Source organism: Dromaius novaehollandiae, chromosome 1, assembly GCF_036370855.1.
Source record: "Dromaius novaehollandiae isolate bDroNov1 chromosome 1, bDroNov1.hap1, whole genome shotgun sequence".
NCBI classification, from domain to species: Eukaryota; Metazoa; Chordata; class Aves; order Casuariiformes; family Dromaiidae; genus Dromaius; species Dromaius novaehollandiae.
In genome coordinates, this window is record NC_088098.1 from 37447114 (window position 1) to 37465199 (window position 18086).

The 18086-nt window shown below is 35.8% G+C and overlaps 1 protein-coding gene across 1 annotated transcript in view; it reads left to right on the forward strand.

Annotated features, from left to right (window-relative positions):
* TRHDE (thyrotropin releasing hormone degrading enzyme) overlaps positions 1 to 18086 on the forward strand; it is a 226147-nt gene that overhangs the window by 78180 nt on the left and 129881 nt on the right. The window contains exon 4 of the mRNA XM_026100355.2: positions 13044 to 13198. Within this exon, the coding sequence (XP_025956140.2) occupies positions 13044 to 13198 (155 nt within the window). The remainder of the gene's footprint in view (positions 1 to 13043; positions 13199 to 18086) is intronic.

Genomic DNA, 18086 nt, shown 5'->3' on the forward strand with positions numbered 1-18086 from the left:
GCGAATCTTTGTTTCCTCAGCAGTAATCGAGTCTTTTTTAGCTCATCCTTGTGTTTTTCTGGTGTTCCAGGCCACCTTCTCATCTACTTGTTTATTGCTTTAAAATTTGTGAAACATAAAATATCTGGAGAGAAAGTAGGAATAGCCTCTTTGTTTGTCTGCAGTTGTTATACTTGTTGAGTATAGAAAAAAAATCATTTGGACATTACAGAAGTTCCTTGTTTATTTTAACATTTTTTTTATTTTACAGATTTTTAAATGTAAAATATCCTCTTTTGAAATTTGAACTCCAAGTTATAGCAGATTTTGAGGGCCTAACTGATCTGTGTTCTTTCATGGCAACTTAAATTAAGATAATATTCAAACAGTTTACTATTGTTGTTGAAGTTTTAAAGAATGTCAGACTATTAAACCGGGAAACGTAATTTGCTAAGCCCCAGAAAACAGAGATTGTTGAAGTGCTTAGTCAGTTTTGGCTAGGTATAATTTCTTATGCTGTTGGAAGATTTAGAATTTTAAAGTAACGTTGATTTATTCTGTTTAGTTCCATGACTTGTTCAACATGGAGTTGAAAAACTAAAAAAGCCTGCTTTCCTTTTTCAATTTAGATCAAGAACTAAATATGAGAGACTGAGATTTACTCATTCAAAAATCATAAAGGACATACTGACTGAAGCAATCTGTTTAATTCATACCCCACAGGTAACAGCAATGGGTGATACATCAACAGAATGGCTTTATTGCAATTCCAAATGTAGGTAATTCTGCATTACAGATTATTAGATGTTGAAGTTATTGCTTTATCTCTTGTAATAGTCTTGTATGTGTCTTTATTATCCTGCCTGGCTTGACCTCTCTCCAAGCCTGTTTCTCTGTCAAGAGCTGACCAATACCATCTTCATGTGTTTAGAGTCAGTTCCCAAAATAGGAATGTTGATTGTGCTAGGAGAGAGAGGTCCTGAGGAGATGAACACTTCTGCAGACTGTGGGGCAACTTGCACTGAAGTCGCTAGCATGGGGTCGAGTTCCTGTGGGTCAGGTCTAGGAAAATGTGGTTGCTGGGAAGAAAGAATTTAGAGAACAATGAAGAAGAGAAACCCCGTCTTCACTCATAGTCTGCTTAAAACTCCTTGTCTGCTTCTCCAAAAGATTTAACAGCACTGTGATCCTTTTTAAAGTATCAGTAGGGTGGAAGTTTGAGATGTCATTGCATGTGTCTAATAGATAGTACTTTAGATAATCAATTGGTTCATTTTAAATGTACACAGGGTTATTTTTTTCTCATCTCTGTAGTATACTCAACATTGTTTTATTAAACTCATTTTAAAAATGCTGTTGTCCTGCATTTTTAGTTTAATTCCTATTTCCATTCAAAGGCAGCTTGACACAAAACACAAATGAAAGAATTGAAAGTGGGTCATCTAGTAAATAAGGAATGTCATTCAGCATTTCTTACATAATTAAGTGTATGGAAGGCACATAACCTCCAGATGAACTTCTGAGTAGAACATGGACTTTGACAGAGCCCTACCTGTAGTAATTTTTCTGGAAAACAGCCCCCTGACGATTAAAATTCCCAGTACCTGGTCTTTGTTCTTTAGCCAAAACATATTAATAACATAATAAGGACATTGAGATGACAGAAATTCACCAATTATTTAACTAGTATATTAACTGAACTCACTCACTAACCAAATTTAGGAACAATATACAATTAATCTCTGATTTGTTCAGATTTATGAGTCTACTATAAATTTATACCTGTATTATACCTGTGAGGTGATGATTAATTCACTGTGTTGTCTCAGGAGTGATTGCTTAAGTTCGTTATGATTGTTGCCTGGTTATTTTCCTCATTTCTTAATTCTCTTTGGGAAGTAGAGAAAGTGTTGCCTCTTTATCCTCAGTAAATATTTGTCTAGAGTGACAGCAATATGCTGCCTTGGCCATCCTATCCTAACAGCATCGATTACTTTCTGAAAGGCTTCTGTTCTCTGGCAATCACAGGCTGTATTTTCTCTGATAACCTTTTTGTTATTGATAGGGACAGTGTCTAGCTCTGGATTTTGTTCTCTGTGTATCTGTCAAATAATCCAGAGCACTTGTCTGATTTGCTGAAGCTACAAAGGTTTCAACTGAGGTTCATACATTTGTAACAGAAAAAAAATAATCTCTGTATCCTCTGGAGAAAAAGGGAGGTCTGGTGACCTTTTTTAACCAAAAAAGGGTCTCTCTGAGGCAGGTTATATATGTTATGTTATGGACTAAAGTTAAAGTCCCTTCTCTGCTTGAATATTGATTTCCAAGTGTTTGTTAGCGCCCATGATAGTAGTCTCTAGTTTTAACCATACGCTGGTTAGAGCTTTCACTGATACCGCCTTAAAGTTACGTGAGCAATTTGGTTTTGTATTTCCTGTCATACTGATTTTGAATTGCTGTGGGATTACAGGGAGATGTCTTTATTTAACTTGTACAATTTCTTGTTGCCTTTTCAAGAGCTTTTCCTCATGTTCTTAAATGGGATCTCTCAGTAGCACTTACAGTAGTTGCTAATATAAAAAACTACATTTGGCACAAATTTGGTTGCATATTCCATCATTCCGAGGAATCTCAATATCTTTGCTTATCTGTAGGCTAGACATGATGATAATGCTGACAACATCATTGTGATTTACCTGTGCACCTTTGTGCATTAACAGCTATCTGTGCAGCTATTCCTGTACATTACTTCCATTGTGTCCTTTATGGTTTTTTGTTTAGCTTTAGCTTGGCATTTTCTGATTGTTCTAAAGTTGACCAAAACCTGTTGTCAGCCTCTCTATTCCTGTTTTTTCTTAGATGAAGTGTTACTTATGTAAAACTTGATATCTTACCTGTGCCATCACAAGATAAATGTATAACTGTTCCAAATAGTATCTACCAGAATTTTGCCTTTTCATTTAGTATAGACATTTTGGACATTAATGGTGTCTCAAAGTATCTCCCCTTGTAAGCAATAAAAAATGTTCCAATTTTATGCTGATTCTTGTTTATGCAAAAATGCCTTTTTTTAACTTCGTTGCTGAGAATTGTTAGACTCCTCTGATTTCTAAAGCAATGAGGCTGTTAGTGTGTTTAGGAGAAAGAGGTTGGGAATCAGTCACTGCAAACCCATTGTCATCCCAAAGTGGTTAATTACTGTTGTGTATAGTCTCAGTTAGCAGCCAGTAATGAGCTGCATACGTGCATTTTGTTTAGATTTTGTATAATATAGGTACAGATTGTTATAGAATCCAAGCTCCAGTAGAAGTCAGATTACACAGTGAAAAATGCAAATGAATTACCAAAGAGAGGGGGATATTTTGTTATCCTCACATTGAAGTTATTGAAGTAAGAAACTGTTTATCAGCCGGTTTAATATAGAAGATCATTTCTAGTCTAACAAACAGATATTTGCATATCTAACAAAGTGAACAGGCACTATTAAGAAGAATGGCCAGACTGTCCCTGGGATAAAGAGGAGATAAAATTTCTGAGTCAAGACGAAAGATTAAGTTTGTTTAGATCCCAGGAACACTTCAAAGGTGAGATTGGCTAAAACCCGTTGTGCTTTAACCAAGGGACATCCAGGAATGGGAAGATCTAAGAGTGAGTGGAGGAGTGCACCTAAAAGTACTCTATGAGAAGTTCTCTCCTTTGGATGTGGCAAGAACTTCTGAATAGTTTTTCAATGATAGAGAAAACCTGAAACAAAAGGTATGCACAAGGACCAAAACCCTGATTGTGCCCTTGTGAGTGCCAGCTGAATAGGGGTGTAATATCAGTGTAAATACATTAAGCATAGCTTTTTTCCCTTTTTATTTGGTGGAAACTTTCAGAAGCATTTGTTACAGAGTTGTCTGTTTTGAAAGTTATTGATAGATCCTTTTATCTGCTTTTGACCCAAATTTGGTTTAAATATGATTTAAGGGAACTATAAGGCATATTTTATGCAAAGCATGCCATTGCTATACCATAGGGCATTTGTATATCATAACAGTATTCAGGAACAGCTAATCTGAGTTGGTGTTGCTATCAACAGCATATACACCCTCCATCAATGAAGCAAGGAGGTTTAATCCATCCCCGTTCCAATATTTCTTCTCACACACTGAACAGTATTCTTGCTTGTCTGCACTGTTACTGTGTGTACAGCTCCATGTGTTCTCTGAGCTCTGCATGATTTTCTGTTTCAGGTTTCTTTTCTGCTGGAATATTGGATTGTCAGTCTTATTCACTGTGTCAGACAAAGGTCTTAATCTCTATAAAAGTTATTCTGGACTGGACGACTCCTGCTGTTTGCCAGACTATGCCTTTCCTTAATTCTGAGTCTTCCAGTAGTCTCTTTGGAAATATTTTCCCGGGTTCTTTCACAATCTACTCTGTTCTGAGCTCTTACTAGTTCCTTGCCAAAATCCAGTAGTGTGGTTTAGTTTGTATCAGTCACCAACTTCTCTGTAGTGTGTCACTTCTTTTGTACTTTCAGATGAAAAACGTTTTTTTCCAGAGTTTCATTTTTACATGGATTGCAATATTCTTCCATTTCTGTAATACATTTTTGTATTTGGGTTCTACTCTGTGAGTTAATTGAAACTATTCAACACATCAAGTATATCTGAAACCACAACTGTCAGAAATAAGGCTGCTCTCTAGTTACTGTCTTTCTCTTCACTAATACCTATTGCTTTCAGGTGCAGAATGAAGTACTGTCTAAATCTCTTCCTGTAGTTTTCTGTACTTCCTGAGTATTTCAGCTCTGGTGGAGCTTTCAGCTACTCTGCTTTTCCATTAAGCTTATTTCTTTTAAACATTTTTCTTTTTCTGCTAATAACTGTATGGAGTTAAGTAATAACTGGGCCCAAGATGCTTAGAAAAAAAAAGATCCTCTTTATTCAGTGATGTAGGACTATCTGCCTCTGCATAACAGAACTTGAGCTTCTGTGGAGCCCTTTGCTCAGCCTTCCTGCATCTGGGGAGCTAAACTTCTTAAAGGTTCAGTTCCTGATACTGCAGGAACTGTGGGAAATCCAGAATACAGAGAAGGTTGATTCTTCTGTCAGATTCTTGAACTCCTGCTTTTATTGTGATTTCTCACCTGTGACAGGTAACAGTCCACAGTCCTTTGCTGGCAGCCTGTATCTGTGCTGATCTGGAACAGAGTGAAGGAGTAAATTCACTTAGTTAAATCCCTCCAAGATATCTAAATACCCCAAGAACTTCAGCTTTGACTTTTACCTTTTGGTCCAACCGGTTGGTCTGGATGTTCCTGGGAGCCTCTTGTAAGGGTAAATGGAGATTTTATAACAAGGCTTAATTTAAATGGTTACATCCTTAGGCACAAGTGAGGAGGGAGAGTATGGACCTGAATGACAGCAGAATGATTGAGCCATCTATTATTATTCGTATGTCTTTAAAACTGAGTATAGAGGTTTTTTTGTGATATGTGGTATGTTACAGAAAGTTATTGATTCTTCTTGTATGAAACAAACTGGTGAAAAGGTACATGCTGGCTTTTGTTGGCTTTTTGGCTTTTTGCTGGCAAAGTATTTTAGTAATTTATTTAACTCATACTAACAAAATAAGCAAGAGGAGAGCAGATATTTTTACTAAGATAGTAAGACTTTATCCTGATGTAATATTACCAAAGAATTTGCATAAGTATATAAGGGAAACTTTACTTTAGGAGTTAGGATAAGCAGCAAGACCTAAAGATGGCATCTCAAGAGCTATCCTTGATATGAAGTGATTTTTTGTTTCAAGACAATCTGTTCTTACTTCTTCATCTTACACCGGAAGAGAGAAGAGAAATGATACTAAAAGCTTAGATACAGTCTCCGTGAAAACATTGCCTTCAGGTGTAGTGCATGTGTCTATCTAGCTATATTGTAATTTTATCTCCAAATGGAATATTCTGATATGTATTTTGGAGACACTGGTACTACTAATTTGCAGGACACCTGCCCGTCTTCCCAAAATTCCTATTTCTACTTTCTCTGCTTAAATGTGCCCATTGTCTGTGAATACAATCTCGTTTTAAAACAAACAAAGGAAGCACATGCGGGTATATAGAGTGTTTTACTAATGAAAACGTTCATGTCTTTATTACTGTAACACAAAGTAGGTTTGTATCATGTATAAAAGATGAATTGATTTGTTCTACCTCATTATTACAATAAAGAATATGAATTTTCGGAGTTTTCTGTTTACCTACTCTGTGGTTTTGCAGTGAAAAGGAGGAATATGGCAGTGGCACTTGCTCGTTTTCTTTACAGCAGAATTCCTACTGGAAGTGTTCAGTAATCAGCCGCATGTTGTTTTCAGCTATAGTCCTCATGCTCTATTAACTATGGTGTTAGGAAAATGGCTGCTGGCAATTCTCCATCACGTCAGTGCTTTCACTATTTACGTTAGAAACAGTACTTATGAAGGCTACAGAAATCTTTCTCATTTTTTCCTCCTCTCCAAATGTTTCAGTGTTGAGGAAAGGAGTGTGTTTACTCTGTTGATATGTGGTGTACATTCTATAGGGGAAGCACATAGTGTACTGGCACTGTAACTTGGCGTAGCAGAAACCTAGGTTCATTTCAGCATGTGCCTCAGTTTGCTCCATGTACCTTTTTGGTCTAGTGTGCTAAGAATATTTTAGAACATAACATTAGACTGAGGGGTGGGAAAAAAAAGTTTTATGTAAGACCAGTATTATGTTTTTACTTACTAGAAACTTGATGAAAGATTCTTTTTCTTGCTTGTTATTATGCAGCAATTCAGAATGATCTGTCCGTGTATTATGTAAAAGAAAGGCATTGTTCATGTAGAGATCAATAAACCAAGATGATACGTAATTCAGCCTCTGTGGGGTATTGCATTCATTTTTCAGTTCAACATTGAATTATTTGATACACTTTGAAATAGCAAAGCAATGATCTATAGGCTGGGGTGATGAAAATTGGAAGCAATTTGATAATATGCATGTCAAAATCAGCAGCTTGTTGTTTCATTTTCTTAAACTGTAAACTAGCTAGCTATCACACAAGGCTCAGCTGCTTGAAAAAAATAGCAGGTTTTCCTTTTATATTAGTGCTTATTCTTCCCTTTTCCCCCTCTTCCTAACAGCTTTCTCTCCCACATTTTTTCCCTCTTGGAACCTTTAATGTTCACATTGCATTAAACGTCTGCTATTCATATCAAACACTCTGGAAATCCAGCCATTGTTTAGGTCAGTTAATGTTAAGTAATACTTTTTACTGCAATAAGAAGCAATAAAAAAACCAGCAGTAAACTGCTGTGTGTCAGTGATTTCTCCTCAGGGTCTGCAGCAAGCCATTTGATTTGACTGAAATAATGGCAAACAGTTTCAGACCTTTGCATTAACTCTGCAGAATAATGCCCATGTAGGTTGGTAAGTAAATGTCAGGCTTATAGCAGTTATTGGCAGTATAGTCCCACGGATAATAAATGATGGGTGCCAGAATAAGCATCTGAATAAGCAGCAATGCTAATCAAAGAGTTCCTACGTGGTGCGACTGTCCTCTCGGTTGTTTGTGACTGTCAGTGTATTTGAATAATTCCCTTATAGCAAGAGAAGGTATGAGAATACTATTTGAGTAGTATAAATAATAATAAAAATAATAATTAAAAGGACAGATAATTAGGTTACCTAGTTCCTAAGTGCCAAGACTGACATATCTGAAAATGACATAGTTTTCAGAAGACATGCACTTAGTATTTTCTGAAAATTAGGCTTTTCAAAGTGTCTGAGGGTACCCATTCAGATCTGTTAGTTGTGTTTTGTTTTAATATTGAAGTCAATAGGAAACCATCCGTTGACTTCAGTGAGCTTTCACCTAGGCCTGCAATGTTTAGAAGAACTTTTTAAGAAAGGGATGAAACTATATGCAAGGAAAGCTTGATTTTCCAGCACAATCTTCTCTGTCTTACACCAAGTAAACAGAACAGAAAATAAAGTTTTTCAGTAGCCAGTTTAGATTTTTCCTATAACTACTGCTGTCAGTAGTTCTTTATCGGCAGCCAGTTTAGATATTTCTTACAATAACTACTGTTTGGCATAATGGCTTTTAACTGGAGCTGTCACTTTTTGTAGTTGGCTTGTTCCTTAAAGTCTGCATGAATCATTAAATTGTGTTCTATTACAGAAAAGCATCTTCTACTTACTATCAATAAAAGAAATTGCTTAGATTAAGGAATCTGACTGGCAGAAATGTAACCCGCTTTGATAAATAGTTCCTGTTTTTGTATAACAATGTTCATTTAGGGTATTACACAAGACTTTTAGAGAGACTGAGCTATTGCAATCAAGTTATTGATTGCATTATGCAGCATTGAGAAGAGGTGAAACAATACTTTGGCTTTTCATCTGTCAGGATAAAAATAAACTGGTGTTAGACCTCTTTTCTCTTAATTAATCAAAATCACTGTCAAAAAAGTGAAATACCTAGTATCAGGAAGTCTACACCTGAAGTCTTGAAGAAAGACTCTCTGCAGAAATGAATGAGAATAATGCTATGAACGGCATGTGGATAAGTTAAAGGTATTTTTGTGATGTCATTTTTGTAATAAAAATATGGATTATAAGAGAAAAACATGCAGAATAAAGACATGATTAACACTAAAAATGACTGTGTGATTTAGAGCATTCACAGAATGTATGAATTGTTCATGGAGTGAATAGTTTATCTCTGTGTACCTCCTCATTTTATTAAGGAAAATATATGTGTAAAGGTGGTTGGCAGAAGATTCTTCTTTCTCACTGTATTTTCCCCTTCACAAGTTGCAGTGTTTCAGTGTTCCCAGATTTATTTGGGAGACTTGATGTATCAGGGAAAATTTGCAGAAATTATTCACACATTTAGTTGTTATTTCTTTATTTTTCCAGTAAGTGCTTTTTATTCTCTTCTTTTGGACTATTAGGAATTAAATACTGTCATATGTTCTGCAGGATTTATCCCTTGGTCACATGTTAACCAGCAGCTAAAACAAATAAAGTTACAGCATATATATTAGTAAATGCGTGCATGCGTGTGGGTGTCTGCCTGTGTTTATACACACACTCATATTCATATGTATAGTAAGGATGTGTCTGTTATACTCTTGTTACACTATCCTCATGAGTCTGTAAACTTTGATTTTTAAATTGAGGTGGTGAAACATGGTGGAGTGATAGTGATTGAAAAGGTTCTTTCACTGCTTATAAAGTGCTAGAGGAGGGGGAAAGGATCCCCAAATTCAGGATACTCTAGATGATCTTGTTTTGCATTTAATCCTACTCAGTTTTAATCCGTCTCTTGTTTTAAGCAAGAGCAATGTTCCCAGTAATGTAGATTTGGAAATCTAGTGTTTTTTAAGGATATGTAGAAACTACTATACTTGACTGGGGAAAGTGAAAGAAGAGTATCATTTGTTCTAATTACACAGATATTAAGTTCACAGATAAAGTTAAAATAAAACATTGAATGTAGATTCTCGCTATGACCAGTTTAGGTGTTATATTGATGATTTTTATTTTGCACTATGATAATAATTGCTAATAATGTCAGGCAATTATATTTTGATGTGAGCTCACATAATTATGTTGCCTTAATTAAATGTTTGGATATGAAAAAGGCTGTTGAGCTGCATACAGTTTCTGTAACTTGAAATGTTTTTCGTGAGATTCATACAAGAAAGGATTTCAGAAACGTCCAAATACTATCCTTATATTTGAATAATTGTACTTTCATCATTTTCCAATGTAGTATGACAGTGCGAAGTTCCAACGCCTTTTTGCCTTCACAGCTTTTCTGGTGATTTTATCTTAGCTATATAGTTTTTACTTCTCAGTCATGAATTTAGTCTGTGTGAAGGCCAAGAGGTGGAAGCCCTCTATTATTCCAGCGGTATATAGGACTCTTCTGCACTGCTGTATCAGGAAATCTCAAGTAACAGTTTTATGATGTATAAGGATATTATTCTCTGCAAGTAATAACAAGCACTTCTATTTCCCCAGCAATATCCACATAATCAAACATTCACAAGTGCTTTACAAAGAATTTAATTAAATAGTAGGCAGAGTAACTGGATGCAGCATGCACATCAGCTATTATATACTCAACCGTTCACATTTTTGCAGTTAGTGCAGAACGCTTCTGAGCAGTACAATGTGTCAATGATATTTCTATGAAAACATGCATCATTGCCCCTCTTTTTGTACCTTGCTTCTTAGAAAATACACTATGACCTTAATGGATGTCAGCTCCAGGAACACGGGATACCCTCCCCAATTCCCTAATGGTGTGATAAGCAGAGGGAAGTACAAATCATTCTATTGAGACTTGAATATGAAACATTGTGCCTCTGAAATCAAACATTTATGGCTCCGCAGATAAAGATACGGATTCATGTGCCTTTTACCGCAAAAACTAGACGTGTGGAATTTTGTTTAAAGGTATATTAGAAATTTGGGGAGCAAAAGCAATACCTACACAGTCAAGATCAACCACTAAAGAGTGTCATTTCAAAATTAACACTATGACTGGCGATTCAGAGTTTAGACATAGGCAATGAGAAGAAAAAGATTTCTCGTTTTGAAATAATGAATGCACTCAGAGTTCAGCCTGTCAGTCCCTAAAGATTAAGGAAGTTTGTTCCTTGGCAGCGGTGTGCAGTGCATCCAACCCTCAGTCAGGAAAAGTTAAGAGTGTGTTTGTAGTGTACTTCTCAACTCATTCAGCATTTTGTTGGTGTGCTCGTGACACCTACAGGGATTAACATTCTGGAAACTGACAGGGTTATCTATTACTTTCTGTTTTGTCAATTCAAAAAAGCACTTTAAGCATTAGCCTATGCATGAGAGCAGTTTCAAGGCTTGCAGAGCAATGGGGCTGTGTTGGATCACAGTGGTGAAGAATATTTCTCTGCTGTTATCTACCTGCAATGCAGTTAGCTTTCCATCGGACTGGAAGGTTTTATTGGTATGTGAGGTGTATAGAACATCCATCTAAACCAGCAGGCCAGTACCAATGAAGTAAATACTGAAAGGCAGCCTGTAATTAGCCTATAAAGGTATTCAGATGGGGGAGAACTCCATTCCTGACTGTTAGGAAAGTTTAATTGCTGTAGGAAAGGTTATAGCTTTCTTTACAGAGTTGACAATGGGAAAAATCCCAGATTCATGTTAATGAAGACTTGCTATTAAGTTCAGAGATTTTATCCAGTAGTCTGTGTTGTCCCCCCCCCCCCCTTTTTTTTTTAAATCTTTATCCTTTCTTTATATAACAGACAGGATTTTTTCATTTTGCATGTCAGTTATAACAAACTGCAGTTATTCCGAAAGATGAGTATGTTTCAAGCCCTGAATAAAGAACAAAAGCGAAGCATGTAATTTTGAATTTACTGGCATGTCTACTCTTCAACTCCATGGTTTTGATTTTTGCTTTATTTCCTTTAATTAGGTTATCATTTCAGTGTCTGGCTTTATCTAAAATAATTATTTGCTACCATTTGTAAAATGTCTTTTTTTGCAATTTGGACATTTTCGATTAGCTTGTATTTGGAAGTGGCTACCAGGCTCTCTTTGTGCTCCCACTTGAGTTTTATGATTGTTTTGCATCTTGCAACAGGCCCTTCTTGGGACAGCTGGCATATGTCCAAGTTCTCCTTTCCTAACATTTCAGTGGCAACTTCCTGTGAATCCCAAAGTAGAGCTCCTGCTGTCAGATTGTTTTCCAAGCCAGTTCTACCACATGTATCAGCAAGCCAAAACAGACAAACTTAGGAGAAGTGTATGTGCTCTAACAGAATTGCTGTTTATAAGCAGATAAGAATTTTCTTCTCTGGGTTAAAAAGTCAACCCAGAGACCATTTATCCCACACAGTGAAGCACCACCCAGACATACTACTGTTAACTGCAAATGAACTAGCTTTGGAACCAGAAGTTATTTAGCCAAGGGTGGAGTGTGACAGCCAGGCTAAGTAGTTCAACTGGAGCACCATGCTGATGTGACAGTATAGCTTCCAAAATTTTAGCTGATTTCTGCACTGGTTGCACTGGGCTTCTTGCAGACACACAAGTTGTTCTGGGCTCTTTCCATTAGCTTTGTCATGGAGCACAACTGTGTATTGGTTTATTTCCTATGCTATTTTACTGTGAATCTAGATTTACTTCCACATTGATAGTCAATTCTAGTTCCTTCTCAGGCTTCTGCAGGAAGAGTTCTCTAACACTCGAATGGATGTTGAAACACTGTCTTGTTGAACCTCATGCCACTGAGAGCAATTCCCCACTCCTTTTTTTTATATGCTGAGAGACCTTCCTATCTTTTTCCTAATTTTTTGTCACCTATTGCAAACTGAACTGAAGTAATACTCCTGAAGCTGAACACAGCACCATTGTTCCAGCCTGCGGAGCCAAGAGGTGTCTGTCAGCAGTCTTGTCTTCAGAGGATGCATGCTAGTAATAATGCACGCTGAGAGATGTCTTGTTTTGTTAAAACAAGTGTTTTAAAAATCTGAGCAGCTTGACTTCTTTTTAGTCATTATGAAGCAGTATTTCTTCAATGTTTCCCTTAGTGTTAATCCTTACATCGTCTCTCATGTAAGGTGCTCATAAAGGAGTCACTTTAATGCAAAGATAAAAAATACTTTTGGTAGAAGTCTGTATTATTGCATTGATTATGGTATATTAAACATGAGAAGCAGTTTCAAACCCAGAAATAACTGAACGAGGTGTTTTAAGACAAGCTGGATTCTGTATAGAAAACTTCTTTAGTTAGAATAATATGTACTGTTTTACAGCAGTAGGGTGGTATTCATGAAATATGTGTGAACAAGCAGAGATCTAAGCATGAAAATGGATATTTTATTAATGTTTTCTAGATATTATTGCTAGAGAGCTGAAATTAACAATTTTTGTTTTAACGTGTTTAATATTTGAAATGTCCTTAATGATGGGTTATGACTTTTACTTACAAATAGCTCTTCAGCATACTAGCTCCCACAAGCAGTTAACGTATATTTTGTTCTGTTTCTAGATCTGTTAGCTGTGCCTAAACATCCGTATGCTGCTATGGAGAACTGGGGACTGAGTGTTTTTGTGGAGCAAAGGATACTGCTAGATCCAAGCATTTCTTCTATATCATACCTACTGGATGTCACCATGGTCATTGTGCATGAGCTATGTCATCAGGTATTAAAGGTGTTCAGATATTTGGTATCAATCTCAGAAATCAAGCATTCCTTATCAAGGCTGAAAATGAATGTTTGCATTCTCGCACAGATGGTTACAACGTTAATTCTAACTGTAGTCAAAATAATATGGAGATCTGTAAGATATATCATTACAATGAAGAAAACAGGAAAAATCAAAATGGGAATAAAGGAAGATTAGCAGTGATGAACAGCTTGCCTGTCTTCTATATGATTATATTCTCTGCATTTGTGTGTAGAGTAAGCACACTGATAACTGTAGAAAATGATTTATTGCAGAACTACAGCAGATGAATGTTGAGTTTCATGTTTGTGTCAAAATTTGCTTTGGCTGAAATTGATTTGATAGTACTGTCCTTCTTCCATCACATACATGCATACTTCCTTCTTGTCTCTTTTTTTTTTTTTTAATGTAGTATTGACCCTCTGTTCACTACTGATGGGTAATTGAGTCTTTATGCATACAGAAACTTTTCAATCAATAAGAAAACTTTATAATAAACACATATTACAATTTATTTCATATATGTTCCATCTTATCTCAAACTAAACACATTATGAGTGTTTAGTAATACTGAATTGAATGCAAATGTTATTGAAGAAATGTGCTACAGGGGCAGGAAATGCTTTTTTGCACTGGTAACAGGCATAATCATAGCCTTCAGGTTAAAATGAATGAAATCCTACTGTGTAATTAGCATGGCTTACATCTGTGACTTTACACGGGATTCTTTAAAGAGCAATGCCAATTCTTAACACTTCCTGCAAATAAAATGTACCGTATAAAGGGGAGCCTTTGTAATGGAGTACTGGTAGCTGAATCTGGAAATAATAATATTTGATTCATGTTTCATATTAAATCTATAGATGAATATTAAGTCCTCAACTAAAGCAGGATATTGTTATTGGAAGTTACTGCCGGTTTGTTCTCAGTATGATCATCTTATTTTGTTGTATGTTCTTTATTGTACAGTACAATTGAGTAGCACACTATTCGGGTGGAAAAATCACAATGCCTTAGGAATCAGGTATGGAAAACACATATTTAGGTCATCAAATCCCTGCTCCTGTTAGTGTTAGATTCTTCCATGTGTTGCATTCTTCTCGTGCTGGGTTCAGTGTTCCTAATTACAGGTTTTCCAGGGCTTCCCTTAGAACCTTTTCTATAGCTGATTAAATCTCATGGTCAGTAACTTTTTCTCTTGTGTTCAGCTTAAGTCTTCCTTTTTCTGAAGTCATTCCATTACTTCCAGTTATTCTTTGAACAGTTTTAATAATTTCTTTTCCTTCCAAAGCAATTTATACTTCAGATGTGGGCAATTATCACATCAATAACTTGCCAAGTTTATTTGCTGGATTCTCATTGAAACAGAAGCCTTTTAACATTGCTCTGGGAATGGAGGAGGATCTTGAAGGGGGTGAAAACTGTATTTGTATTTATTTTAGGGTCCTTTTGTGGTCATGGAGTACTTTTAAGTGGCTTTAGTACAAATGAGGAGGCTTACTTGGTGTCCATGTTGGTATTATTTGCAATGCTGTTTGCCTGTTATAAGTACCTTACTCCGTTCATGTTGTTGCTGTTTCTATTTTAGTTCCATGCAGATCAGGCCCTTGCTCAGCTACTTTTCTGGGTAAATAGACAAGACAGAAAAAATTCAGGTGGAAGAAGTATTGTTTATACTTTTTAGATGCAGAATTTAGTCACAGAGAATATGAACTGATCATCTACAAATAAAATTCTAAAGGGAGAAAAGCCTCCAGAAGCACATGCCCCACATGTCTAGCACCTGAAACATGCTATCATCTTTATTTAAACATTTTTTTCTGCTTTTTTCTTAGCATACTTGTAAGCCCCTTGAGGAAACTTTAGTTCTAGATGGCATATAGCAGTACCTATAAACTGTATTAGGTTAGCTGCAGGGATATTGAACTGAGGCCAGGTTGGGTCCAGGTTCCCTTGCCTCTGCTCTTTAATTGTTAATTATTCACTGCATTTTTCACCCTCTTTTGCTATGGAGAACCTCATCTGCTAACCTTTGGTAGCACATGAATGTTCCTTCCCTTCACTCATTTGCACTTAGAATAACAGAGATTAACCAAAGTCACTTCTGGCGGAGCCAAAAGTAGAATCCAAATCTCTAGTACTTAGTTTTAATCTTTCTTTATTAATTATGTAAAATTTCAGGTAAGTGGAAAGGGCACTCCCTGAAAATATATACTTTTTTTCTTTTTAAAAAATTGTGTCTTTCCAATTCCTTGCCTTGGTTCATCATAGAGTTCTCCCTCCAGTTTTAATCCCATAACTTTGAGACTTACAGAACAAATCTGCCTACAGTAGTAGATTGTCCTGTTACTTAGGCTAATCTAGCAAACGCTTTGCTAATGGTGTACCCAACATTAGAAAAACAGGACAAATATTAAGGATTGGGATGTTACCTTTAACAGGTAACTGCTTAGAATCTGAGTTCACAAGTCCCTTGTGCGTTAATGCTTGAGCGCTTGTGGTGGTGGTCTGCAGTGTTCAGGCATAGACAGAAAATGAGAGACAGCATTGCAGCAGCAGAAGGACATTCTCTGGTTGTCAAAATATTGGTGCGAAACATATAAGACAGAATTTTATGCCTGATTTTTCCACAGACAACTTTGTAATGCTCAATCAGATTGTTATGTTAGATATGTTTTAGGAATGGCGTATTAAATTTACCTGGATAGGTTTAGTTTTGTCATTTTGCATGTTGTCCGTGCTTGATATTTCAGCTAGAGTATTTTTTAGAACATTTTATGTATTTAATTAAAAAATTAATAAGTGGAAGAATAAGGAATGTTTCAGCATAAAAACTTCCCCTCCAACACTAATATAAAAACCCCAAAGCACAAATGAAATATTAGTCAGTGCACACATAAGGAGCAGCTTAAGATGATAGCTCCAAATAATTACTATAATTTATTAAATCTATTAAAGTAGTAATCTATTTTATTGGCATATCACAGATCAGCCCTATCAACAACATTTGAATAAAACGTCATTTGAACTTAAGCACCATGGTTTTTTGTGATAGATGACCCACCTGAGTACAAAACTTGGTATGACAGAATGAATTAAATGCGCATCAATACAGAAGGAAAACTAAAAATTTCTAAACCACTGTTTTTTTATAATCTGCAAAGAAAGTATATAGAAAAGACTGTCCTTTCAGTGTGCCTAAAATAAGTGCTTTCTCGCTGTCAGGGTGATCATAATATCTGCAGGAAATGAGCAATTTATGTAATCAATATGTATTCCTCTTTTCCTCGAAAATGAAAAGAAATAATCATCTTCACTCAATCCAGATAGTGTCCATATTCAAATACACAAACAAACAAACAAAGTGCTATACTTAATGTTGTCTTTTCAGACATCTATCACCTAGGAAAGTAATAGCACCTTTCTGCTTGAAAATTTGGCTTGATTAATTGCAACCTCTGTAACTGCTTTATCTCTGACATTTGTTGGTGTTCAAGAACAGTTAGGCAATTCCCTCCATTTTCAGATTGGTATCATATGCTGTTTTAATACTTGTAGAAATATTTCTTCCTTTAGTTGAATAATTACATGAGTACTTTTTATCATTACTAAATAAACATGGAAAATTCCCAAGAATAGCGCTACTGCATAGGAAATGCTCCCTTGAGACTTCATAAATTCTGAAAGCGTTAAAATAAAAAATTCCGCTTTTCTGCTAAGAAGTCACAGCTATGTTCCTGCCTAAGTCAAATGTATTTTTATCTAACTTTAACATAATTCACTGTTTTATTTTAATAGATAATTTTGTTAATACTTTTGAGTTGCAGAAGTGTGTATTATGAGCTTTATTTTTTAAACCTCTCTCTCTCTGAGTAGTTGTAGCATACCAGATGTTACTGGTTTCATATCTATTCAGCAGTCTTCTTGTAATTTAAGAAATAAACTCTGTGGTATTCTGTTTAATCTTTTTGTCATTACAAATCATTTAATCAACCTATTCTAGTATACATATACCTCTCGTAACATACTATAACTTTTCAAGTTCTCAAAAGTGCATAATGTATGTAAATGCATTTTTAGTGTTTATTTGTCTTTTCAGGTGAATGTTCTTTAGAATCTCTCTCTATTGATCCTGTAGAGAATTGAATTTACTGATAGCATTCAAGTAGATTATGATTACCGAGTGTCCATTAAGTTCAGTTTCACTTAGCATAAAATTATAGTGACTATAACTTTTGTTTAGTCCCTCTTTTCTGCAGAAATTCTTAAATTCATAGTCACCTTATAACATTTTGCTTCATTTTTTTTGCTCAAGTCCTATTTACTGCACATTGTGTGGCACTCTGATAATCAGAGTTTCTGTAGTGTGTTCTTTGGACCTCCTGTGTTCACCTCACTCAGGATCTATAGTCACAGCATTAATCCTTCCTTGGCACTCTTCTCACTCCAGAGGATATGCACAGAAGCAAGGCCTGTCATTCAGGTCCCAGACAAAGCTTTCAAATAAGTAGACAATCATGAAAGTAAACTTGCAACTTGCTTACTGGCCAGCCCTACTTTCATTCATTCCCACTCTCTTTATGGCAACAGCAGCAGCTTCTGTGCTCTGGCATGAGTCTCTCCCTCTGGAATACTTGTATTTTTATAGCTTATGACTCCATGAAAGCTCAAAATTTTCTCAGCTGATGATAAATTAATCTCTTTTGTAGTCATTTAAGAAAAAAAAATGGCAGAGAATTTTACCGAAATAGAGTTTTGGTATTTGTTCAGGAAAAAAAAGGTGCTACAGAGACTGTGAAATATTTTTTCAAAATATTGTATGTGTTTTTAGTCTTCCTTCTTCTGTTAAAATAATCCAGATTGG